At 50.3% G+C, this 25,213-nt stretch overlaps 1 protein-coding gene across 6 annotated transcripts in view; it reads left to right on the forward strand.

The window, feature by feature from the left end:
* LOC144159713 (aminomethyltransferase, mitochondrial) overlaps positions 1-25,213 on the forward strand; it is a 43,405-nt gene that overhangs the window by 5,547 nt on the left and 12,645 nt on the right. For 2 of the 6 annotated variants that reach the window (XM_077691398.1, XM_077691397.1), the window contains exons 2-6: positions 13,005-13,236; positions 15,114-15,259; positions 16,408-16,489; positions 19,152-19,297; positions 21,232-21,418. In XM_077691398.1, the coding sequence (XP_077547524.1) occupies positions 13,005-13,236; positions 15,114-15,259; positions 16,408-16,489; positions 19,152-19,297; positions 21,232-21,418 (793 nt within the window). Of the gene's footprint in view, positions 1-12,959; positions 13,301-15,113; positions 15,260-16,407; positions 16,490-19,151; positions 19,298-21,231; positions 21,419-25,213 lie in introns of all 6 variants that reach the window. The other 4 variants (XM_077691396.1, XM_077691399.1, XM_077691400.1 and 1 more) reach the window with 4 other exon arrangements.

The raw sequence follows: 25,213 nt of genomic DNA on the forward strand, positions 1-25,213 counted from the left end.
TGCGTGCAGGCGTGACACGAACAATCGAAGCCAAGTGCGGGAAAGTGGGTCGGTCGCTCTGGTACGTGGGGCTAGCAACGTGACCCGTGTCCTCTCGGTGCTTGCGTCGCAATGTTTTAGCTGAAACCTTTAGGTGTTCGGCATGGGTATGCGACACCGTTTTGTCCAACTCCGTTTCCTTGAACGCCAATTCATCGAAGCCGATTCACCGAACGGCGTTTCGTCGGTCTACTTCGTCCGTTTCGTCGAGTGCTGTCTGGAAGCTTCGGGCGCGATTAATATTGGTGCTAGAGAATTTCAAGCACTTTTAATCACCAGGGGATTCATGAAGCGTGAAATACGTTGTAATTTGAGGGTCGCATAGAAAAACCAGGCTTTTCCTAAGCACAAGGATTCGTCACATGCCCATAAAACGAACGCGCTTCAGGTGACGTTGCCTTTTGTGATATCTTTGCAGAAGTTTGCCTTCTATTACCCGTTTTTCGTTTTTATGATTTCTGAAATCGTGCTTCTACGAGGCGTTTGGCAGCGCAATTTGCCAGAGGGTACACGTTCTTAGCAGATTCATCAACAGAGTGGACGAAATCTGAAAGAAATTTGTTTTGCAAGGAAGGAAGGAGCTGTATATGTAACTACATTCTACAAAGGCATAGAAGCCTACAAGAACGCGGTTGGTTAGGCCCCTCCCTCAAAAAGCCTTTTACTGGCGTGTTTCACCAGTTGTTGGAGACACCCGCCGCGGTGGCTCAGTGGCTAAGGCGTTGCGCTGCTGAGCACGAGGTCGCGGGTTCGATTCCCGGCCGCGGCGGCCGCTTTTCTGATGGAGGCGAAAAGCAAAAACGCCCGTGTGTACGAGATTTCGGCGCACGATAAAGATCCCCAGGTGGTCAAAATTAATCCGGAGCCCTCCACTACGGCGCGCCTCATCGCCTGCGTTGCGTCGGCGCATTAAACCCTACAATCAATCAGTTGTTGGAGACGCGCCCGAAGACCTTCTCGTTGGCCAGTGCAGCCTTTGTCTCCTTCGGTGTTTGCTGGCTTTGCCGAAGTGCCTCCAGCCAGCCATCTGTAGCTTCTTGCTCCTGTTGCAGACGGCTGAAGAACCGTGCCAAAAGCCGGGGCATGCTATTCCGACAACGTTCGAAAGCCTACTGGGCCAACTTTCTACTGATATATTTCCTCGTGGCAGCCCTTGTTCCATTGAAGACTGAACTGATCCGGATCAGGAGGTAGGGAGAAATGGAGGCTCAAGGCAACTGGCGCGCCTGCCCCACAATTTCTCAAACAAGCATACCAGCTCCAAGGCAGCTGATGGGCACTCCCCGTTCAGATCGACGAACCTCTACGAAAGTGGGGTAGGTGCCAGGAAGGCAACAGAATTAGCGTTGCTTCTATGAAGTATTGCAGTGTGATCTTCTGGACACACTTGAAAACATTTTGAGACAAACACATGTTCAAATACAAACAATAAACATAAAAAGCAGTCATCCTGACGACTACTGCCGAGGCCCAAATGTGGCGCAGGTTACACATTTCAGCTCCCCCATCACCACTCCTGCAACCTACATCACGATCCCCTCCCCTTCCTGCCCCTAAGGAATGCACACTGTACTGGCCAGCTTGCCTGATCAGCTGGGCCACCCGGACTGCAGACGCGCGCGGCTTCCTCAATGCCTCCCGCCTGTCTTCTTTTAACGCGGTAGCGCATGAGGCTCATTTCTCGCTTTTCTCGTGCCTGCTAGCTGTCCGCTATCGGCCGTGCTCATCAAGCTTCCATGGAAGCATGTCACCGCTGCAAACCGGAAACTACTATAACTGAGGCAGCCAGATGCAAGGGCTCGCCTGAAGCGGCAGTACAGAGCAGCGCCAACTATATTGTGGGAAGGAAAACAATGATACTGCGGCCTAACGAAAGCAAAGATACGCGATGCCTGCGCACTCGTGTTCGTCCTTTCACCCGAGGTGATTGCGTGCTCGGTACATCCAGCCGCTAGCTGTTCCCGCAACTTACACCACTACCAAAGCGCCTCTCCAACCTATACTTGATTGATTGGTTCATTCATTCATTATAGGGTTTTACGCGCCGATGCAATGCAGGCGATGAGGCGCGGCGTAGTGGAGGGCCCCGGATTAATTTTGGCCACCTGGGGATCTTTAACATGAGCCGAAACTTGTACACACGGGCGTTTTTGATTTTGCCCTCATCAGAATCCAACCTGTACTAATACCGGCGCTAACATTGTGTCACCTGAATAAAAGACGTGCAGAAGATTAATGCCAGACACTCTAAATACCTGGAAAACTTAGATTACCACCAGAAACCAAATAAAATTTGGCGCAATGAAAAGTAAAACTGAGTGTATGACTTCTAATTGCAAGAACTTTGAAGAAATTTTTCGAATTTTTCGGGCCCAACTGCACCGCAAGCTCTTTGCGATAAACGATGAATGACGCCATGCAAACAATTTACAAAACGTAAACATATGTCAGCATGTGATGTCAGAAAACCGTCACGTAAGAATCATTGGCATGGCCATAGAGAAAACTGGCAGAGCCGATCACACAGCCGCAGAAATACAGGGAATATTTGAACATCAGGCTTAGATTGCAAAACACCGATACGCGGGACAGCAGGAATGAAAGAAACGAAAAAAAGTTATACGCAGTGATCACGATACAGATAACGGTCAGCTTGCCGTACCAGAAACTTACCCGCACTGAAAAAAACCAAATAAGTACCATTGTCACAACAGCATATAGGGCAGCCCGGCACGCCTGCATCTCAATTTTCAAGATCACTGTGCAGGTCCTAAATAGTCCTGTAATAACTTTGAATATACCTCACAGGCCACTATCCTAGCGTGAAAGGAGCCCTTGGGAAAAAATTGGGACTGGCCATCCCATGAAATATATCGCACTTCCAGAGAGAAAAGGCCTGGATGCCATAATGGATGTGTCACCAATCCAGTGGCTCTCCATTAAAGCTCTCCCACTACTGAAAACATAATCCCAGACCGGCACAAGAACGGGCAAAAAGCTAAAATAAAATTGTTTCGAGGAAAGCTCCAAAACTATGAAAACACTGATGGCGAGACGAAGGACGAGGGCAACAATTGTCGCAGTGTACTACAGTGTCAGTCTCTGGGATTTTCTTACCCTCTACACACAGGAAAGGAAAAGTGGAAATTGTCTTACAAGCTGCCTAACGGAACTATGCTTAAGCACCCGCCGTGGTGGCTCAGTGGCTAAGGCGTTGTGCTGCTGAGCACGAGTACGCGGGTTTTGTTCCCGGCTGCGGCGGCTGCTTTTCTGATAAAGGCGAAAAGCAAAAACGCCCGTGTGCACAAGATTTCGGTGCACGTTAAAGATCCCCAGGCGGTCAAAATTAATTCGCAGCCCTCCACTACAGCACGCCCCATCGCCTGCGTTGCGTCGGCACATTAAACCCTACAGTCAATCAACTATGCTTAGGCATTGTTGCACATGCTCAAAAGGCCATTAGTCACTTGGCCGCAGGCGTAGTACCTAAACCATTGAGGAGGATTCTTAAATCCACAAAGATGAAAATTCACGTCACATTAAAATCAGTACACGGTGGGCTGGAAGGGCATGATGGTGCCGACGAAGGTCCACAAAGCTCGCATACATGCTCCAGGTTGACCACACTTCTCTCCCCGAAAAATATTGCCAACTTCTTCTCATCCTACGCCTAGGAACACTGTCCTTCCCCGTCCCACACAAGGATCTAAGCACTGAATAACTGCAAACTAGGCGCACGATACAGTCAAATACATATATCCCTAAGTCTAGATGGGCAAAGATGTTAAGTAGGCAACGTGCGACATTAAACTTAAACTGTCCTAATTATGCACAAACACCCACCCTCTTTTCGGGACATGGTCATATTCCAGGATATGCTCAGGGGCGAGCAACTTCCATTAAATTTTACTCTGTAAAGCTGTGACTCTCACTTTCTCACCTTTTTTCTTATTCTCTCTCTTTCTTTCTGTCTCAGTCTGCGTGTGTGTTATAAATGCAGTAAAACCTCGTTACAAGAGACATTTGAATGAAGGCAGTTTGGTTGGTTTTCCTATGTTCACCATCTTAGCAACATTGCATACAAGAGACCTTGGTTACAAGAGACACATTTGTTGGGTCCCTTGTGTGTCTCTTGTAATGAGGTTTTACTGTAAACGAGAACATTCAGTTAGCCCAAAACGCTAGAGAATAAATACGGTGAGACACTGACACTGTCGCCGTCTTGCCCAATCTGACGAACACAGCGAGCCGTCATCTTAAGCGACACAAGCGGAAATGTCGTCTGCCCTTCCTGTGCCACAGTGATCGTTGCGGCTAGTCTATCTATCGTCGCTGAACTGCAATTTTTGGAAAGCATAAATGGTAAATGCACGGCTCTAGTCCAAAACGCTCCCTCCACGCCGAAGTAACGCTATCGCACTTTACACCTTAAGACCTAAGTGTAGATGTCACCTGCAACTTCTTTCTTAAGTTTCCTTTTTCTTTTTTGCTCAACAAAACGTTGCCGCCTCCTCAACCAGACAATAGAAGCTTGGGGGCAAACAACATTCTCACTCATTTTTGTCCAAGCACACCAAAGGTCCTGCTCCACTGTGCACAACCTGATTCGATGAAATGTCCTCAGTGAAATGTCCTTCGACCAAACGGCATTCGATGAAACGGCTTCTATGAGGTGGCGTTTGATGAAGTGTCTGCAACCCGTTTGGCACACACAAAATTGGCTCGCACGTTGTGCAGCATGTGTAGTGAACTTGATGCAACTTTATGTGATGTGCAATGCAGCAATGGCAGCCCACATCTCAACTGCTCTGTCGGCTGGCGCAGTGCCTACAGCTGTGAAGCCAAATGCCTACCTTTGCACTCTTATCAACACAGGATGAATTATGTGCTGCCCACCAAATTTTTTTATCCAACATCCCCCTACGAGTTATCAATCTCCTACTTATGGTCCCATCTCTTGGTATAACCAATCCATTATCCCAGTGTTGTTCCTCTGTTATTCGCACATGCCCAATGGGGGGATCGGCCAAACGTCAGTGGTTGCAGAGAGAGAGAGAGAACTTTATTTGTCATCTTTGCTGCGCGTAACCACCCGAGAGGGAGGTTCCGGGTGGGCGCTTCGTCAGACGGCGGCCAGGAGCCCATGGACCCTGGCGGCGGCTTCCGCCAGCTGAATGACCGCAGCTTGTGCTTCGGGAATGCAGCTGAGCAGCGCAGCCTCCCACTGCTCGGAATTGCTGACTGGGGTTTGAGATGGCCGGCCCAAACCATGTGGGTCAGTGGAGCAGCTGGCAGTCCTCACCATTTGCATGTGTCCTGGTACCTTTCTGGGTATTGTCGATGGCACAGGGCGGGGTGGGGGAAAGTGAATGTCTGCAGCCTATGCCACGCTACTGATTGTCCTCTTGGGAGGGATCTGTGAGCTGCCGGAAGTTTCAGGCGATTCAGCCTATAGTGCTGTGTAATTTCCTGATATGACCAAAGCCTATCCCTTCCCCACGTGTCAGACGGCACCTCTTCGGACTCGGAGTCAGCCTGGTTGCAGAATCCTCGGGCTGCCTCGTGTGCCATCTCGTTCCCTGGGAGGGACGAGTGCGCTGGTGTCCAAACCAGACGGACTTGTCTTGCTGTCGTCTCAGAGCGGGTTCGTAGTATATGCGCCGCTTCCGTAGAAACTCTCCCTCTTGCGTAATTGCGCATGGCGGTTTTGGAATCTGATACGATTACGCTGGCCCACGATGGCTACTTCTTCTCCCGTATCTGGGCGGGACGTGTTGATTGAGCACGAGGACACTGCATTACCGTGGTGGTCAACCACCACTGCCGTTACCGCGCTTCAGCCAGGGTAGCTTGCCGTGTCTACGTAGCAGACCTCTGGGTTGGAGTGGTACTGCTTGTGTACTGCCATGGCCCTTGCTTGTCGGCGCAACTGGTGGTATGATGGATGCATGCTGCGGGTGATCGGTGCCACACTGATGTGCTCCCGGGTTTCCCGATGTAAGGTGGTCTTGTGTCCGTGTTGATGGGCGTAAGGAATGCGCAAGGATTCTAGGATGGTTCTCCCAGTGATGGTAGCTGCTAAACGATTGTATTGGGCCATACGTTGGGCTTCAATGAGCTCGTTCAAGGTGTTGTGAATGCCCATCTCTAGCAGCCGGTCTGTGGCGGCGCTGATAGGGATGCCGACTGCTGCCTTCGTGACTTTTCGAATAATTCGATTATTTTTTTCTATTTCTGCTTTCCTGAGCTTCAGATATGGGGCGGCGTACGTAATTCTACTGATGATAAAGGTCTGCACGAGGCGGAGGAGGTTGGGCTCCTTGTGGTCCATGATGTTTGTTTGCGATCCTTGTTATTAACCTGGTAATCTGGGCAGCTGCATTGTGCAATGCTTGAATGGTTGCTGTGTTGGTGCCTTTCTCGTGGATCCGCAGACCCAGAGTGCGAATGCAGTCAGTTTTGGGGATGGCGTTCCCTTGGAGGAACACTTGAATGTCTGGAGCATATGATGGTCGCCTGCCTGGCCTTGTGGGGTTGTACAGAAGGATCTCTGATTTCTGCGGGGAACAGGCCAAACCTCTGTTGTGTATGTATGTATGTACAACATCAGCGGCTGCTTGCAGGCGTTCCTGTATCTCCGCATCACTACCACCTACTGTCCACACAGTAATATCATCGGCGTACAAGCTATGGCGAATGTTGGGGATCTGGTCGAGCAAAGGAGGCAGCCCAAGCATGGCCACATTGAAAAGGAAGGGGGAAAGCACGGAGCCTTGTGGTGCCCCCCTGCTGCCCAGGCTTATGGAGTCCGATTTGAGACCCTGGATGTTGAGTTGAGTGGTACGTTGCGGAAGGAAGTCCGCAATGTAGGTATATGTCTTGACACCAACGTGGAGGTCGTTGAGATTATTAAGTATGGCCGCATGGCTCACGCAATCAAAAGCCTTCGTAAGATCCAACCCCGCGTCGAGGGGGGATGCTTCAGGGTTGTCAATTATCTCGTGTTGCAGCTGCAGCGTTACATCCTGAGTAGATAAGCCGGGCCTAAATCCTACCATGGTGTGAGGAAATAACTGTCGTTCTTCCGTGTGCTGGTGCAGTCGACTGAGAACTACATGCTCAAGTAGCTTGCCAAGGCACGATGTTAGTGAGATGGGCCTGAGATTTTCCAATTTCAGCTTCGGGATGAGGGTGACCAAGGCATGTTTCCATGCAGAAGGGAGCTTACCTCTATCCCACACCCTGTTCATGTAGTCGGTGAGCGCGGCTATGGATGAGTCATCGAAATTTGCGATGACCCTATTAGTGATGCCATCGGGCCCGGGCGCAAATGGTGTGTTTAGTTTGGTGATGGCCGCATACACCTCAGCTCTACTTATGGGACTGTGTAGCGCTGAGTTTGGTTCCCCCGTGTAGGGTCGTGGAGGTTGTTCTGAACTTTGGGGTATGTACAGGTGCTGTAGTTTTTCCAGCAGTGTTTGTGAATCAGCTTTTTGGGAATGCAACAAGGTTAGCATATTGTTGCGTTGAACGATGCACTTTCCTTCGGGATTTAGCAGGCTGCAGATTGTGTGCCACGTGCGTGGTGTGCTTATTTGACTGCATTTTACTAGCGAAAAATAGACGCGGACGAAGAAGTAGTACACCTGAGTTGTAGTCTAGCGAGTGTCCTGTGTACTTCTTCTTCGTCCGCGTCTATTTTTCGCTAGTAAAATGCAGTCAGATAACCAACTAGCCCAACTTTATGCCTTAAGTGTGCTTATTTGTCTCTCCATGAGATCACACACGGCATTCCAGTGCTGATTGCTTAAATAGGCGGCAGTCTTTTCTATATCCTTGTTTAGTCGAGCCAACCTTTGCCGCAGGGGCCGGTTGTGTCTGTTTCTGTGAAGGCAGTTCTGTATGCTTTCTTTCGCCTCTCACATATGTACCAGGCGCGAGTCTACTTGCTTAAGATTTGCTTCTTCAGGAACGATTTTAGTGGCCAAGTCGATGTGCTCATGTACGATTTTCACCCACTCCTCGACATCTTCGATATTAGGGCAGTCTTGCATTTGTCGGATTTTCCGGAAGAGGTCCCAGTCAATTACTGTGTGCTTGCGCCCCACTGATTTCATCGGCCCGGCCACGAGGAGTGTTTCCACGATATAATGATCGCTGCCTAGGTCGATAAGCGTGTTTCTCCATTGTGCGCTGTTCACGTTCTTTATTATACTCAGATCTGGCATGGTATTGCGCTGGGCGCTGTTGCCCTGTCTGGTTGGGTGCGCCGGATCCGTTAAGACTATGAGATTGAGCTGTTGCAGGGTATCAAATACCTGCTGACCCTTTTTTGTGGTCGGGGGTATCCCCAAGCTGGGTGGGGTGCATTAAAATCCCCAACGATAAGCAAAGAATGGCCATGGGACACCTGGTGAGCCATCTGGAGCAAAGACCCGACATTACGGTATAGTCTTGGGGCGCTGTATATATTGAGAACGTACAACTTTTGCTCCTTCTTGGCGGTAGCGGGCAGGATTTCAAGAAAAACATATTCCGGCCCCTGACATTCGAGCGATATTTGCTTTGCTGGAATATTTAGATGCACGAGGGTCCTCCGGCATCTGTCGGAACATAGTGGTAACCCGTGTATCCCTAGAGTTTAGCTGGGACCTCTGTCTCTTGTAACACTATGATATCTGGTGCAGTCAGGTGGTTTTGCCGTATGTGTTTGATATGCTGTTGTAGGAGCCCTCGTCTGGACCTGTATCCTCTACAGTTCCACCACCTGGTGCAGCACGAGTGGCTATCGTTGTGTTTGCCCGGTTCTTGCGCAATGGTGACCAGAGGCTGTTTGAATGGCAGGCAAGGGTACGGCTTCGGCGTAGGGGGGTGCACCGTGTCCCCTTGGGAAAAGAGAGGGGCGAATAGGTCCGACTTGCGGGGGTGGTGTTGGCGACGATGTGCATGCCGAAGGGAGTTGAGCTACCTTAAATTGGAGAGCGGTGACCTTGAGGTCAATAGTCTCCCTGAAATTCGCCAATGCAGTGGCTATAGAATTCACTGCGAATTGAAGCTCCTCAAATCCCTGCTTGAAGCACTGCTCCAGTTGTTCCATCTGATGGCTTTCTTGCGATGGGCGATCAGCCGCCTCCTCAGCCCGTCTTTTGCTACGAGGAGGGTTTTCTTCCAAAGAATGTGAGGCTGGTGTTCCTGCTGATGATGTTGCCGGGGTACAGCTACGTTTGATTTGCGCGAGCTCGGCTTTGAGTTGCCTATTCTCGGCTAGAACCTGGTCCAGTATAGCCCTAATGCTCTGCAACCCTTCCTGTTCGTTATCCTGTGGATGCCTTGTCCTTGTGCCCCTGCTCTAGCAGCTTGGGAGGCCTTTGCTGGCCAGCTCACCTGCGCGGTGCAGTCTGGTGTTCCGGGGCTGCAGGGCTGTCGTAGTGGGGCCGTCTCGGCTGAATCAGGGTCCCGGTTCTGGGACTTTGAGCGGGAGTGTCGTTGAGGCTTGCTGGACTTCTCGTGGTTATTCTTCTGAGACGACGAACCCACCAGAGGTAGCCGTGGGAATGAAACCGAACAGTCCCTCCGCTGTCTGGAAGAGTCTCGTTTCTGGCTGCGGGATTGTTGGCGGCGCCACTGTCGCTGCTTGAGGACGAAGGGGGTGCGATAGCGCTTTTTGCACTGCTTGTCTCCGGTAGGGTGGTCCTTTCCGCACAGGGCGCATTTTACTACGCATTCGTGCTCTTCTTTCATGGGGTTAGCGACGCCACACACGCTGCAAAATGCGTGTTCTGGCCAAGGGCACGCATCCTTCCGATGCCCCAACTTACCGCAGGCAGAGCACACCTCATGTTTTTTGTTATGGAGGTAGCAGCGGTACGCCGCTCCGCGGTAATATAAGAAGTAGGGCACCTTGCTGCCAGAGAAGGCTATAATGGCCGAGTTTGTCTGTCCCATCCTTCTGGCGTGGAGGGCTGTGGGGTTTCGGGAATACACAACACTTCTTGCTATGTCTTCAGGTGAGTCGTAAGGGGGAATGTTGTGGATGGCTCCCCTTACGGAATATTCTGGAGGAGTCACGAAGGCTCGGGTAGCGTAAGCTGTTTCGCCGATCTTGATTTGTTCAATGAGAGTGTATCTCACCGCTCTTTCGAGAAGTGCTGTGCTGATAACCACAATGTTTTGAGTCTGGTTCGCTCGGAAAATGTCCGTTGAGGCCAGTTCTTGCTTTAGACCGGCAGCCCGTAGGATGCTGTCTCTCAAGGTAGCTTCGCTGATGCGCGCAACATACGAGACCATTTTGCGGCCAAATCACGACTGATGTCGTCTTTGGGTAGGCTTGGGAATCGCGGGCGTTGAATGGGGCGATTCTGGTGCTGTGTCTTTGCCTCGTGGCTTGGTTGCGTAGCGGAGCGTGCGCTTTGATCGGTGGTGAGGTGCGGCCCTGCTTGCGCCCGTTACATTGGAGCCAGCCCGTGGCGTCCTCATATTCTTCTTGTGAGATGGATTCACCGGTGACCGTGGTTACCAGCTGTGACATGGAAGCATCGCCCGGCGTGCTGGCCACCACTGCCAATGTGGCTTCTGCGCCGCCATGGTCAAGCGGCATGCCGAAGCCGGCATCGTTAGGCTCAGCGAAGCGGCGGTATGGAAACCACCTTGTGCTGCCGGTAACAAGGTTTGATGCTGTCCAGATACTTGTTACTGGTCTCCCCGAGTTCCTTGTCACGTTGGGAAGGTGATCCCTTGGTTGACGAGGTCGGGTTACGGAAGTATTTGTCGCTAGGACAGAAAAAAAGCGGAGCCAGTGTGAGGTGTTGCAGAAAAAAAAAAGATTTCAATATAATTAGTGTACTTGAGGAAAATAATTTTGAGTGATTTGAAAGTTGTTATTTGCCTTAGGTGAAAAAGCGAGGAAAGGGAAATGTACACATTTAAAGAAGTTTAATGAGTTGCCACAGTAAAACAACTGAATTACATTGTACATTTAATAGAATTCATAATGATGCACAGTGGCCACCGGTGGTGGTGGTTGTTTTTGTTCATTGGTGCATGCCCGATCAAGAGATCGGGCTAACATCAGTGGTTGGAGGAAAAAAAAATGACAGTTTTTCTTATTTTTTAGGGTAATGGCAAGTGTCCACTGAGGGGTATTAGACAGGGCTTGAGAATTAGCTGATTAGTAAATGCGTGTGCATGCTTTTGAATTGAAAACAAAATGATAGGTATAAAAAAAAACATGCGCTGCATAGGGCCAGGGGAAGACGTAAAGAAAAGTATGGATCAACAAAGGAGTTTTCCGGTGGCCATGATGAATTTATGAAGGAGGGAGTAAATTTCTGTCCTTGCTTTGCCAGGAGTGCTAGCACTAAATGAAAAAAGAATGAAAGTTTGTAATTCACTGCCAAGTTTGGTAACACGTTCTGCGCAAACATAGGTGAAAGAACATGGGGCATTTGATTCCCGGCTGCGACAGTCGCTTTTCTGATGGAGGCGAAAAGCATGACGCCCGTGTGCACGAGATTTCGGCGCACGTTAAAGATCCCCAGGCGGTCACAATTAATCCGGAGCCCATCCACTACGGCACACCTCATCGCCTGCGTTGCGTCGGCGCGTTAAACCCTACAATCAATCAAGAACATGGGGGAGGACTTGTCCCGTGTTCTGTCTTAGTCCTCACGTGTGTTCCATAGTCAAGTACCAACTTTCCCGACAGCACATTCTTCTGCAGCAGCTTTGTAAATTTTCCTTTGCTCTGTGAAGTGGCTGCATTCAAACAGTGTTCCAGGTATTCCAGTTGGTTACAAATAGGGCAAGCGTCTGCTGATGCGAATCCAGACCTGTTCAAATATGAGTTTAATTTTGGAAGGTGGCATCTCGTGGCTGTGAGGGCCTAGGGACCAAATGATGAATTCCATGTAAATTTTAAAGGCTGATTGCACTCAAAATTTCATCTGGAAAACCTAAGAAGACTGCGAGATACAAAATATGGCCGCTGAAATACGCGTGTGCACAGTGCAAACAACTAGCAAAAAAAATTCCCCCGCATTTCCCCAAGGGGGAGAATGTGAAAGTGCGAATGCACGGTTGTCGGCCCGCTTGCGGCGCTTGCGCTCGGCCCCCGCAGCCCACCGCCTCGCCGCCTTCTCTTCCATCTCTTCCATCGGGTTTGTAGTATCACGTGTACACCACGCAGTTATCAAGCCGCTATAACGCCGCTGAGTCGCCAACGCACGCCGCTGACGACGTAGTTTGAATGCGTTAAAGATATAAGGCGCGTTACTAACACTGATATCAGCGTCGCGTCCGTGGCTTAGTCGGTAGAGCGTCGCGCTGCGGCCGCAAAGTCCTCGGATCGAAGCGGGCCGACAACCGTGCATTCGCACTTTCACATTCTCCCCCTCGGGGAAATGCGGGGGAATTTTTTTTAAATATAGAGGAGCACTGCGGACGCCGCCGCCGCCGCCGCCGGCGGCGGTGGATGGTTTGGGGTCGCTTATAAAGTGCACACTTAAAATTGGGGCGATTTTGAAACAGAAATTCAGACCATCACGGCCACGCTGAAGTGACGTTGCGGCCAGTGAGCGGCCAGAAGAAGCCGGCCGGGCGGAGCAAACCTAGCGTGCAGCATCCGTGGCAGCAGCCCCTCGTTGGCCGGCATGTCATTTCCGCTTCATGGCTGTTTGTGTGATTCGTCAGCACGTTCAGCGTCGTCTGCGGCAGAGCTATTTTAAAAGCTTCTAACTGATTAGCAAGGCGTATCACGGGTCTACCATTCATGTCCCAGTTGGTTTGGGCACGTACTGTACGTTTCAAATAAATTTGGCCGAGGTGAAATTTGAGTGCAGTTGATCTCTGCAGCTGGCTAGTGTTGGATCAGCCACTTGGCAAGAGATCTCGCCACTGCTTGCCCATTGGAGATTCCTTTTCAGCCTGCAAAGCTCCAGAATGCCGAACTGAAGTGTGCGGCGGTGCAGGCGCTGCAGCGGACGGCCCTGCACGAGCTGCACGTGAGGCATGGCGGCCGCATGGTTCCCTTTGCGGGCTACTCCATGCCCGTGCAGTACGAGGGCCTGGGCATCGGCGCCTCGCACCTGCACACCCGCCTGCACGCCAGCCTCTTCGACGTCTCGCACATGCTGCAGAGCCGGCTGCACGGCCCCGACCGGGTGCGCTTTGCCGAGTCGCTCGTCGTCTCGGACATCCAAGGTGCCTCCCACGCTGGCTGCACGGGCCTGGCCACTCTGTTGTGCTGTTCCCGCAACCCGGGCCGGCGGGTGCCTCCTTCTGGGAAGCAACAGCGCAGAGTCTGTGGAGTGTGGTGTCCTTAGCGGCCGTTCACGAGACGTCACTGCTAGTTGCACTGCTGACCACCGTTGTCGCATGGTCGCTTGCAACGCAGCCCAAAATGTGCATTTCAAAGGCGTCTCCTAAATTCCAGAGGAAATGAATAGTGAAAATATTTCGGATGTATTAAGTGGGATTGCCAGTTTTTAAGGGGAAAGCTATGTGCCACTTCGTGGGCCAAATTCTGTGAGGCATTGGGACAAGCTCGTGTGTGAGGAAGCGTCGTTGGGCTGCGTGCCACCCGCTTCCCTGGAAGCTTGGGGCATGTACTGAAGAAGGGCGTTAAGGCGGGCCTGTTGGCATGTGACTGAATTCGGAAAAACACTGCTACGACGGGATGAGCCAGGGTGCTCAACTCAGACAGTCGGCTTTCCGTCTCATTTAGCCTTCTTTGTCCCGTCGTAGCGATGTTTTTTAGAATCCAGTTTAGGCCACTTTTTAAAGCACGATTTTTAATGTTCTCATGACGGCCAAAAAGGGAAGCCATCGATCGGCCTGTGGCCCTGCTGGGAGATTTGCACAACACCCGCATCCCACATGGGTCAGCGGGCTGGTTTTGAATGTATGCAGTGTTACTGTTTACGCAGATGGCTCTTTTGAAGAGGAATAGCAGCAGCAGCTGGAGAGGGTATCTTTCACTTGTCTCAATTTCACTCAAAGAAAGCCATGAAATTAAAGAACTGTGGAGTGCACAGTTATGTTTTCCAGCAATGAAGGTTGTGAGGGGTGCATGGTCTGGAGATGCCGGCTATCCTAAATCTCTGCCAAAAGTTTGAGACAAGTTTGAGAGAGGCCGCTTAAAAGCACTTTTGAACTCAGTCAGCAGTGACCCCGTGCACTTTTTCAGTTTTGCGAAGAGTGAGGAGATAGATTGAGGGCAATGAGTTTGCTGATTAGATGTTTCACTCGACCCGTAACGTGTTGCAGTAGTGCTGCGAGTAACAGCGCAGACTGCTGTATTTCTATTGCTCTTGACAGAGCCTTTTCTGTGTGCCAACATAACGTAGTGACCAGAGGGGGCAATGAGAAGGCGTCCAGATGAGGTGCAACTGGCCAGTGCTGGCCAGTTGCACAGTGGACACAAGAGACGGGACGGTTCCGCTTTCACACGGGAAGCCTAGCTGCTGTTCACATTGACAGCTCAGTTTGTCCCTCTCACTGTGAAGTTATGTACCAATTGGGCAAGGTAGTGCTGTGGTAGTTAGTTACCCCAAGGTAGCTACCCCAATTGCTCGTTTGTTTGCACCCAGGTATTGCTTAGGACCTAGGTTGGCTGCCGGGCTTAGTTGTTGCGATCAAACGGTGCGCCATCTGTCCCGGCGGCTGTTGCCGATGCAGTTGTCTAGGCAGTCAAAAGCTGGCTCTTATTCGATTGCGGTGTAAGCGTGGCCACCGGCTTTGTGAGCTTTGTGTAAAACTCGCACTCGAATGAGGCAGCGACAGTGAACAGAGAACGGGGATGTTGCAACTCTGTCCGAGGCTCAGATGAGAGGCACGAGAAACAGAATGTGCATCGTGGCAGCGTTGCTGCTGTACCACCGTACGTCGCCACTGCCTCGCTCGCTTCCGGTTTATCGTGTCGCCAACCGCTGGCTGCTGTGGGGGAAACGCGGAAGGGACGAGCGATTTCTCAGCAGTTGCCAAGGCCGTGGGTGGCTAATGGAAGGTTCGGCTTGTGCTTGAAACCCGCTCGCTGGTGGTCTTCAGCACCCACTTGAGCGGGCGTTGCTGCTGCGCAGGCCTGGCGGAGGACTGTGGCACCCTGACGGTGTACACCAACGAGCAGGGCGGCATCATTGACGACCTCATAGTGAACAAGACCAAGGACTGGCTGTACATCGTCTCCAACGCGGGCTGCAGAGACAAGGACCTGGCGCATGTGCAGGTGCCCCCCGCTTCGTGTCTCGGTCTGTTCACAGCTGCTGCTGGAGCGCCGCATGTGGGCTGGCCACCTTCTCCCTGGTGTCGCATTCGACGCTCAGGAGAGGAGGAGCTGTAGTGCCTGGACGTGGGCAAGGTAGTCTTGCTGGGGGGCTTCATGTACGGTTTTCTTGGAACAAAATTATTTTCCCCTTGGTAAGTTGCTGGGAAACCAGAGATGACTTCTTGCACGCCTCTAGGCTTTCTTGCTTTGAGGAGCTTTGTTGCCATGAGAAGCGTGACTTTGCGCAGTCGTTTTGAAGAGGGGATGAAAGCTGACGCTGTTCTGTGTGCACCAAGGTCAGCTGTTGGAATCGTCCTTTTTTTCTTTGCTTTGCTGCATGCGTGGCCCATAAGATGACTACAGCAGCATTCGCCTGTGACACGAGGCGACAGAGCTGCTGGAAAATGAGGCCCCTCGAGGAATGAGGCCTGTGCTGTGCTAATGCGCAAATCCTGTACCAGAAGTTGCGACAGCATGAGCACGCAAACCGACTAGGCACTGCGCTGCTTAATCCTGTGAGGGCCTTTGCTGTATATGCATGGTGGCGGTTTTCCGTCCCATAAGGTCTTTGCCACACGCGTACGGTTTCGATGCTCTGTTTGAAATTTCGAGCAATAATGACGATGCGTGCTGGCTGAGCGGTGCTGCCACCTCCTAGGACTTGCAGGAAGCGTTTGAAATTTGATTTTGCTCTTTCCTGCAGAGATAAGCAGAACTCTCTAGCTTCGGCATGTCACGCGGCCTGTGTCAACGCCCTTTTGTGGTTTCAGTTTCACCATGCGATTGCAATAGAGGCACGTAAATCTTGATTTTTATCTTTATCCGCATTCCCTTGCATGGGCAGTGGAAGTTGATTTCTGTCTATACTGGCGCTGCTCCTGGCTTGTTTATCACCGTAATTGATCACCTCAAAGTAATTTGGCCACCTGGGGAAGTTTTTTTCAAGAAAATCTGACCCCGAAAGGGTTAAGGGCCAGGCAACCACGAGGTAAGGAGAAGAGCGGACAGGACAGGGGGACCCCGTGGTGTTTGGCTGCATTTGCAGCTGGCAGAAGGATCTGCCTCGCGCAGCCCAGTGCTTGAGCAGGTCGTGTGGTGTTCCTGTGCAGGCTAAGCTGGCAGCCTTCCAGGCGGCAGGAGGCCAGGCCACCTTGGAGCTGCTGGACTCGTGGTCTCTTCTGGCCCTGCAGGGTGCGTACTCACTTCCACCAGAGCTGCTCACGTACACCCGTGGAGCGTGTGTGCCGGCCCCTTGGCCTTCCCTGGCCCCAGGTGGTCCACGTTCAGATCCCCCAAAGTGTGCATGTTGGGCCACCTGGCTTGCAACCAGGGACACGCCCGGCCTACGTGAAACGCAGCCTGGCGGCAGGGACAGGTGCCACCCAGCGGGGCTCCACTGTGGCGCTTGGTTTGCAGTGCAGCCTGGGACTGCTCGCACAGAATGTAGGACCAGTCAGTGCCTGGAGCGTACCAATCAGACATCGGCATGAATATGCAAACCACACTTGTGCTACATCAGGCTCCTTGATGAGCTTGACGCCTTCCCTATTTCTATCAGACCATCACATGCTATCTTACAAAAAAGTTCTTGGTTACCTTGCAGATGCTGACTTTTCAAAATGCATAACACACTGCCCATAACCTCACCTGTGGTCATGGCCTGTTGCAAAACAGTGGCGGAACATGAGGCTTGACACCTTAGCTGCCTGTACTCATTAGGCATGTTTTAATTATGGCCGTGAGGAAAAATTTTTAAACTACTTCCCATCTCATTTTACCATCGTCACCTTTGCCCCTGTTGGCCTGGCGCTATTAATCATCATCATGCTATCTTCGCATTGTGACAGCACTATGCTGGCTGACGCTGTCATGCTGGCACAAGCAACACTGCAACTTACGTCACGCTGTTTCTCAAGTTACGCTCGAATTGTCATGAAACAGTTACGGTAAACCATTGGCGTAGCTATAAATAATTTTCAGGAGGTGTTATATGCCGCCCGTGAAAAAAAAAAAAAATGTTAGGAGTCGATTGATTGATTGTGGGGTTTAACGTGCCGACACAATGCAGGCGATGAGGCGCGCCATAGTGAAGGGCTCTGGATTAATTTTGACCACCTGGGGATCCTTAACAAGCGCTGAAATTTCGTACACGCGGGCGTTTCAGAAAAGCGACCGCTGCGGCCGGGAATCGAACCCGCGACCTCGTGCACAGCAGCACAACGCCTTAGCCACTGAGCCACCGCGGCGGGTAATTGTTAGGAGTCCTGCGCTCCAAGAAAATTTGTCATGTTTTTGGGCAACTAAAGCGCCAAGTTGGGCGAGTTAGTTATTAACTAAGGAATCCATTGTACAGTGAACATTAACCACAGGGACAAAGGTAAAGAGAAGGGGAAACACGCTAGAATCTTTTGGGCTCTGCTTAACCGACACCCTTCCTATTTTCGTTTTCACATTATAGGATATTGATTGGGTGTGTAAGTAGCAAAGGCAAAAAAGGGATGAAAGGAAAGGGGAGGGAGAGCGCAGAAAATGTCGGGGGGTGTTCTGACACCGAAACCCCCCCTGGCTACGCCCCTGCTGTCAACCGTAAAAACGCAGATCCAGTCCAGTGCAAACCAAGCGTGAGAAGCAGTACTGCTATGCCGTATATGAATGCGGACGGTAACCAGTGGGTGCGTTTTTGAAACAAGGGCAGTCAACACAGTAATTTTCGTTTCAGGACTTGCATTGTCGGCGCCCCGAAAGGAGGGACACAGCGGGAGAATTGAAATTTTGGCCGACATCAATCACCCTCCCGGTGACTAAAGCATCGTTTCCTGCCGGGCAAGTGCCCAGAGTGCTAGAGAACACCAAGTATTTTGAATAAGCTGAACTTGTAGGCCACGAAGACAAAATACGTGGTCCAGTTTGAAGAAACTGGCCCGTGGTAACCCACTCAGCTCCGTTCGAGCCACAAAACGTGTTTTTTAACCGACAGGTCGAGAAAGGTGGTGGAACAATTTTCAAGTTTTGCACTACACTGGCGTAACACAAGCAGGGGTGACGCAATAGAGGCCCGCACTGGAAGCAGCTGTTTCCAGTGTGTGAACTGGAGGCCCCCCTGTGATCAGGTTGGTGGCCACCACCAATGGCCCAAGCGAGATTCTGTGGCATCAGAGAAATCGCTCGAAAATGGCCGAGGGGTGTCCACTGCTTCTGCTATTTTGACGATAACTCGATTATTTGCTATAACTGTTATCGGGAAAGAGCAGCCCCTTTAATGATTCATGCCAGGACAGGGCTCCTTTTCATTTTGAAGCGTCAAGCTTCTTGCTCTTGCCCCCACTCATTTCAAATATGCCGTTAGTTTTTTTGAAGCAGTTCCCAAGATAATTAGATATAATTAACCATTTCTGGAAACTGCAATCTTTATATCTTCTAATACTGTGGACCGTGGTGAGTGTAATATAGGAAGCGTTTCTTTTTTGGTGCATCACTTGGAACTAATTTTACAGCTTATTAAACTGGGTGGTGCCGGTGGCAAGGAACCATTTTGAATGCTCTTTGCAAACACCAAAGTTTAATGAAGGGTAAAATTAGTTCCAGGGATGCATCAGAAAACCACTTGTTATATTGCATTCACCACGGTTCGTAGTACCAGAAAACAGAAAATATAAAGATTGAAGTTCTGTAACTCACTGTTGTGTCTATATAGTGTTCCGCCAGAAATGGCTAATTATCTCCAATTATCTTGAAAACTAACGGACTGGCTCAAAAAAATAATGGCATATTTGAAATGAGTGGGGGCAAGAGCAAGAAGTTTGACGCTTAAGAAGGCATAGAAGTGGCTTTACGAGCCGCGTGGTGATTGCAGGCCCCGCTGCGGCCGAGCTGCTGCAGCCCCTGGTGGACTGCAGCCTGGCGCAGGTGGCCTTCATGCGGGGGGCCACGGTCACCCTGGCGGGCGTCCCGGGCTGCCGGCTCACGCGCTGCGGCTACACAGGCGAGGACGGCTTCGAGGTGGGCCTCCGGGGGCCGATGGCCGGGTGCTTTTCAGGTGACGGAGCAGCACTGCACGCTGCTGGCCTGGCTGCTGGCACAGGGGGGACAGGGCAACTTGCAGTTGCGAGTCTGCGCCCCCCTTTGTCCGAGCCCGGTCTTAAAGGAGCCATGAAGAGAAAACACAAGTTTGGTTCATTCAAAAGATTGTCTCGTTAGAATCATACTGACACCACTTTTAACGTAAACTTCGCTCAAATAAGCTACATAATTAGGAAAAACGGGAATGGTCATGCGACCCACCAGCTCATTTCCCGCAACAGAACCTGTGATGTCACATGGGCTAAGCTCTGCGATTGGCGGAGGCTGGCAGAAGCAGACGCAAATTAGGTAGAGCTTACAAACTAGACGAACGAGCGATTTGCGCTTAAATTTAGGGCACATTCTTTACAAAGCAATAAGAATGATGGGACAAACAGTGGAAGTTACGAAAGCACATGTAAACATAGAAGTACTGATGCGTTCTGCTGTTCGTACTGCGCACAGCATGCTTGGTTTAGCTGCAGAGCACTACGGGGCTTGGGGTTGTCTCAGACGACACTGGCCGATTGACGCAAGCAACGGTGTCTTACGTGACCCCATTTGTCGAGCGAGCACTGTTTCAGGGAACGAATATTTTCTCCCAGAACAAAAACAAGCCAGGTTTAAATGCGGGCAAGAACAAACCAAACGCTTGCCAGGGTATGGTGGCGCCATCTAGGTTACGGAACGTAAAGAAACGCGGGAACAAACCAACACCGCTGTACAGGGTGGAGACAACCTTTCAATGGTCCCGTGCCGCCGCAATTGGGCCAACGGGCTCAACGCGTTATTCTTTTCGTTTCCCACGAGACCTAGCAACGCGAAACAGACAATATGATTCAAACTTCTTCAGTAAACCGCGTTGCGGCGATAATTTTAGCGCGGTTTTGACACAATGACTTGCTTCGGCGGCGAGCGAGCAACCGAAAATGGCGGCGCCAGCGTATACGTGTCTCTACCCTGTACGGCGGATGCGTGAATGAAGGTACTCTAGGCTGCAGAGCGGTCGGTTCCTGTGATGTCATTTGGGACCACGAAAACGCACGATTGAGCGGGAAAATCAAAATTTTAACCTAAATTGTTTAATTTCTCAGTGAATAAAGCACCGTTTGTATCCGGACAAGCGCTGGGGGCACTATAAAACACGAAATCTTTCAAATAAAACCAACTTGCATTTTCTCTTCATGGCTCCTTTAATAAATTAGGTAGGGCCTACCCGAGTGAAAAGGTGACTTTCCGTCACTCAACTTGCCCCACGCTTGACCCTGTTTGCCCCCCGTGCGGTTTTCGATACGTTGGGCCCGTGGGGAGTTTGGCGACTCTGGCTGGGTGCGTGGCTGTGGGGGGAAATCTGGCACCGTCTCTTCTTCCTCCACGCCTGGCAATGCTTGCACGGCTTGAGGGAGACACGCCAAACCAAGCACCTCCTCTAGTCAAACTTGGTGCACAAGTACAGCTGGCTACGGCAAAGTGGGCACAGAAATCGCCGTGTAGCTATCTACTAAGTTATGACTGCATCCTCCTTGTAATTAGTTCATCCCTCAGTTGCAAAACTAATTGGAATTAAATTTTTGTGAATTTTTGTGCCGCTGCATTCACAAAGGTGTCTTGCATGCGATAAAGTTGCTCGTAAGTTCTTTCTGGGCTCTATAGCTTCAAACGAATTTCAATGGCACATACAGATTTTCAGCATATGCACATTTTTCACTCGTTGGATAGGGCACGAATGTTAGGCCGTTCTTGCTCCAGCCTGGGCAATAAACGAGCAGCTTCATTAAAGCACACCAGAGGTCTGCTGCAGCCGTCCCATTCCAGGGGCGGCAGCCATGTTGCCGTGGCCGCCCGCCCCACGGGTGTCTGAACTGTGGCCGCAGCTGTCGGTGCCCAGCATGGAGGCGACGGGGCTGGCTGAGGAGCTGCTCTCCCGCTCGGCCGGGCGGCTGCAGCTGGCCGGGCTGGGAGCCCGCGACTCCCTGCGCCTGGAGGCGGGCCTCTGCCTCTACGGACAGGACATCGATGAGCAGACCACGCCCGTCGAGGCGGGCCTCACCTTCACCATTGGTGAGTGTGGCCTCCTCTCTCTGGGCGTTCGCCCGTGCGGGCCCTAATCGTGTGGATGTGCTTTCCACACATGCCTCCACCTGCAGTACTCTTTGGTCACGTCCTTTTCAGCCACACGGGCCAACCTTCGGCTCTTTACCCGAGAGTGCTTCTTTAGGCTTGGATCCCATTCGCTGGTCAGACGTGACTGTGTCCATTGACCTCATTAGTAGTATTTCACTACCTGGCTGAAGCAGTGCGTGACCAATTCGACATTTCTCTAGGTTTTATTTATCTTTAAGGCTAGCTATGGCTCAGCTTGACGTATGCATTTCTCGAACCTTTCAGGGCAGGTTTTCTGCAGACCGTAGCTGCAAACCTAAAGTTGTTCAAATGTTCCGCATTTTCTAGAGTTCTCTTCCTCACTGAAGTCATCATCGCTTTCGCTGAGTGCACCCATGTAGAACGCACGCGATGAGGAAACTGCCATGCTTCTCAGTGAGCAGCACCAGAGTCCTTCAATGCTTTACTGGTCACGAAATTTCGGCGCTCGTTTCGTATAGGGACCGCAGGCGCCACTGCTGGCGCCACCGCCACAGGAAGGACATCCAGCCTCCGCGCGCGCGGCATGTTTGCCAGCTCTTGGCGTGCAAACGCTCGCTGCTTTTGATGTCTGTGAGCTGATTAAGCTTGTTTTTTTTTTGTAGTAGTTAGCGATGAATCATCCAGTCATTCTGTATATCACCTGCCTTCAATGGGGTTTTATTTTTTTTAATAAATTACCGTAGACTTCGGCCGCGAACGGCAACTGCTTCTGCGTCCTCTGGCACAAGCGCTGCGCAGTTGCCTATTGCTTCTTTTCTTGCCTATTGCTTGCCTAATGCCTATTGCTTCTTTTCTTAAAGCAAAAGTTGTAACTACTATACATACGCTAGCTCTGTAGTCACGGACAGCTGCAGGCCTATCGATAATACAATAAAAAAAAAGAAAGGAACCAAGTACGGGTCGTTCACACTATGCTATTAGGTAATAAATCCGTTATTGCTCTGGAATGCACAGAACGCTCAAAGAGATAGCCAATAATATTGTCATTTGAATGAGTTGGGACATACTTGAGAACATTTAAAAACGATCATCATCATCATCACCACCAGCCTATCTACGCCCACTGCAGGGCAAAGGCCTCTCCCATTATTCTCCAATTACCTCGGTCCTGTGCCAACTGTGACCAATTTATCCCCGCAAACTTCTTGATCTCATCTGCCCATCTAACTTTCTGCCGCCCCCTGCAGCGCTTGCCTTCTTTAGGGATCCACTCTGTTACCCTTAATGACCAGCGGTTATCTTTCCTTCGCATTACATGCCCTGCCCACGTCCATTTCTTCTTCTTAATTTCTACTAATATGTCTCTAACACCAGTTTGCTCCCTGACCTACTCCGCTCTCTTCTTGTCCCTTAATGTTACACCTATCATTTTCCGCTCCATTGCCCGCTGAGTCGTTCTCAATTTAAGTTGAACCCTCTTAGTGAGCCTCCAAGTTTCTGCCCCGTATGTGAGTACCGGTAAGATGCAGCTGTCATACACTTTCTTCTTCAGCGACAATGGTAGGCTGCTATTCATTATCTGAGAATGTCTGCCATATGCACCCCACCCCATTCTGATCCTTCTAATTATCTCTGCCTCATGGTTGGGATCTGGGGTCACAACTTGGCCTAAGTATATATATTCGCTTACCACTTCCACTGCCTCGCCATCTATCTCAAACTGCTGTGCTGTCCCGAGGTTATTGATCATTACTTTAGTTTTCTGCATATTAATTTTCAGACCCATGGTTCTACTCTGTTCGCCCAGTGCGGAAAGCATGCTTTGCAATTCTTCCCCCGAGTTACTTAGCAAGGCAACGTCATCAGCAAATCTGAGGTTACTGAGGTATTCTCCATTAACCCTTACTCCCACCTGTTCCCAATCCAACGTTCTGAATACTTCTTGTAAGCATGCTGTGAATAACATTGGAGAGATTGTGTCTCCTTGTCTGACGCCCTTCCTTATAGGTATTTTACTGCTCTCCCTATGGAGGATGATGGTAGCTGTAGACCCATTATAGATATCCTCTAGTATTCTTACATAATGCTCATCTACCCCCTGGTTCCGTAATGCCTGAATGACTGCTAGGGTTTCGACCGAGTCAAATGCTTTCTCATAATCTATGAAGGCTATATATAAGGGTTCAGTATACTCAGCGCACTTCTCTATCACCTGATTGATCGTGTGAATATGGTCCATTGTTGAATAACCTTTACGGAACCCTGCTTTTTCTTTAGGTTGACTGAAATCTAAGGTTGCAGAGATTCGGTTAGCGATTACCTTGGTAAATACCTTGTAGACGACTGAGAGTAAGCTGATCGGCCTGTAATTTTTCAAGTCCTTCTTGTCGCCTTTCTTATGGATTAGGATGATGTTAGCGTTCTTCCAAGATTCTGGTACCATTGCGGTCATTAGGCATTGCGTATACAGGTTTGCCAGTTTTTCAAGTACAATTTCTCCGCCATCCTTCAAGAGGTCTGCCGTTATCTGATCCTCACCAGGTGCTTTGCCTCCTTTCATTTCTTTCAAAGCCTTCCTTACTTCTTCGGTCGTTACTGGTGGGATGTCTATCTCCTCTGAACTACTGTCTCGTTCGGCATTATCCTGTATGTCCCGGCTACTGTACAGATCCCTATAGAGCTCCTCGGCCACTGTGACTATTTTATCCCTATTTGTGATCCCTATTTTAAATCCCTATTTGTGATCCCTATTGTTATCCCTATTTTAAAAACGATGCAGAAACGCAAAGGATCAAAAAAACACAGATATATGTTGCACCGTGTGTTTTTCCGTTACCACATTTTGCAATCCTTGAAAAAAAGGAAACGCGAAAAGAAGAATAAAACTGATTTTTATCACACCCAACAAAAAAATTTCAATATTACCAAGGAAGACAAAAGAGTGTGGTCCTGCATACAAAAATTTATTTTTTGCGCTGTGATGTGGAGCACACGAAGGAAGTAGAATATTGCCACGTAGCCAGGAATGACGCAAAGTTTTTCTGAACGAAGTTTATTAAAGCGACCTCCTGCTCTACAAAAGACTAGAATGAAACACAAACGTCGAAGAAGCAGTCCGCAGCGTGATGTGCACAGATTAAAATCGATAAAGTGAGTTGCGCGGTGTTTGCTATGCATGCATTTGAGCACGAGGTCGCGGGTTCGATCCCCGGCCGCGGCGGCCGCTTTTCTGATGGAGGCGAAAAGCAAAAACGCCCGTGTGTACGAGATTTCGGCGCACGTTAAAGATCCCCAGGTGGTCAAAATTAATCCGGAGCCCTCCACTACGGCGCGCCTCATCGCCTGCGTTGCGTCGGCGCGTTAAAACCTACAATCAATCAATCAATCAATCAAGCTATGCATGCATTATTCTCGGAACGTTATTAATTTCACATCCATGGAAACAGGATCGAGAACACTGTCGAAGAAACAAGAAATCAAGTTAGCGACAAGGTGACACCCTTTCCATATCAAACAATATTGCCCGACGGGACGTACGATGAAAAGAGCAAACGGGCGCTCCGGTTGAAACGCCAGATAAGAAAACCGGAAGCGGCCACGAGCTTTTACAAAACAAACAAAACGAACCCTAAGGGATAATTCGTGGAAATATGAAAAGTAAAAGCACAAGGACGTCCAAAGCTTTTTTTACATGCGAGCCTGAGCGCAAGGTAATACAAGTTTGCAAACCGGTAATGAAGCACTGCTACTACCTGACTGATTGTACAATTC

This window comes from Haemaphysalis longicornis, unplaced genomic scaffold (assembly GCF_048455015.1).
Source record: "Haemaphysalis longicornis isolate Haplotype H1 unplaced genomic scaffold, Haemaphysalis longicornis Haplotype H1 scaffold_10, whole genome shotgun sequence".
NCBI classification, from domain to species: Eukaryota; Metazoa; Arthropoda; class Arachnida; order Ixodida; family Ixodidae; genus Haemaphysalis; species Haemaphysalis longicornis.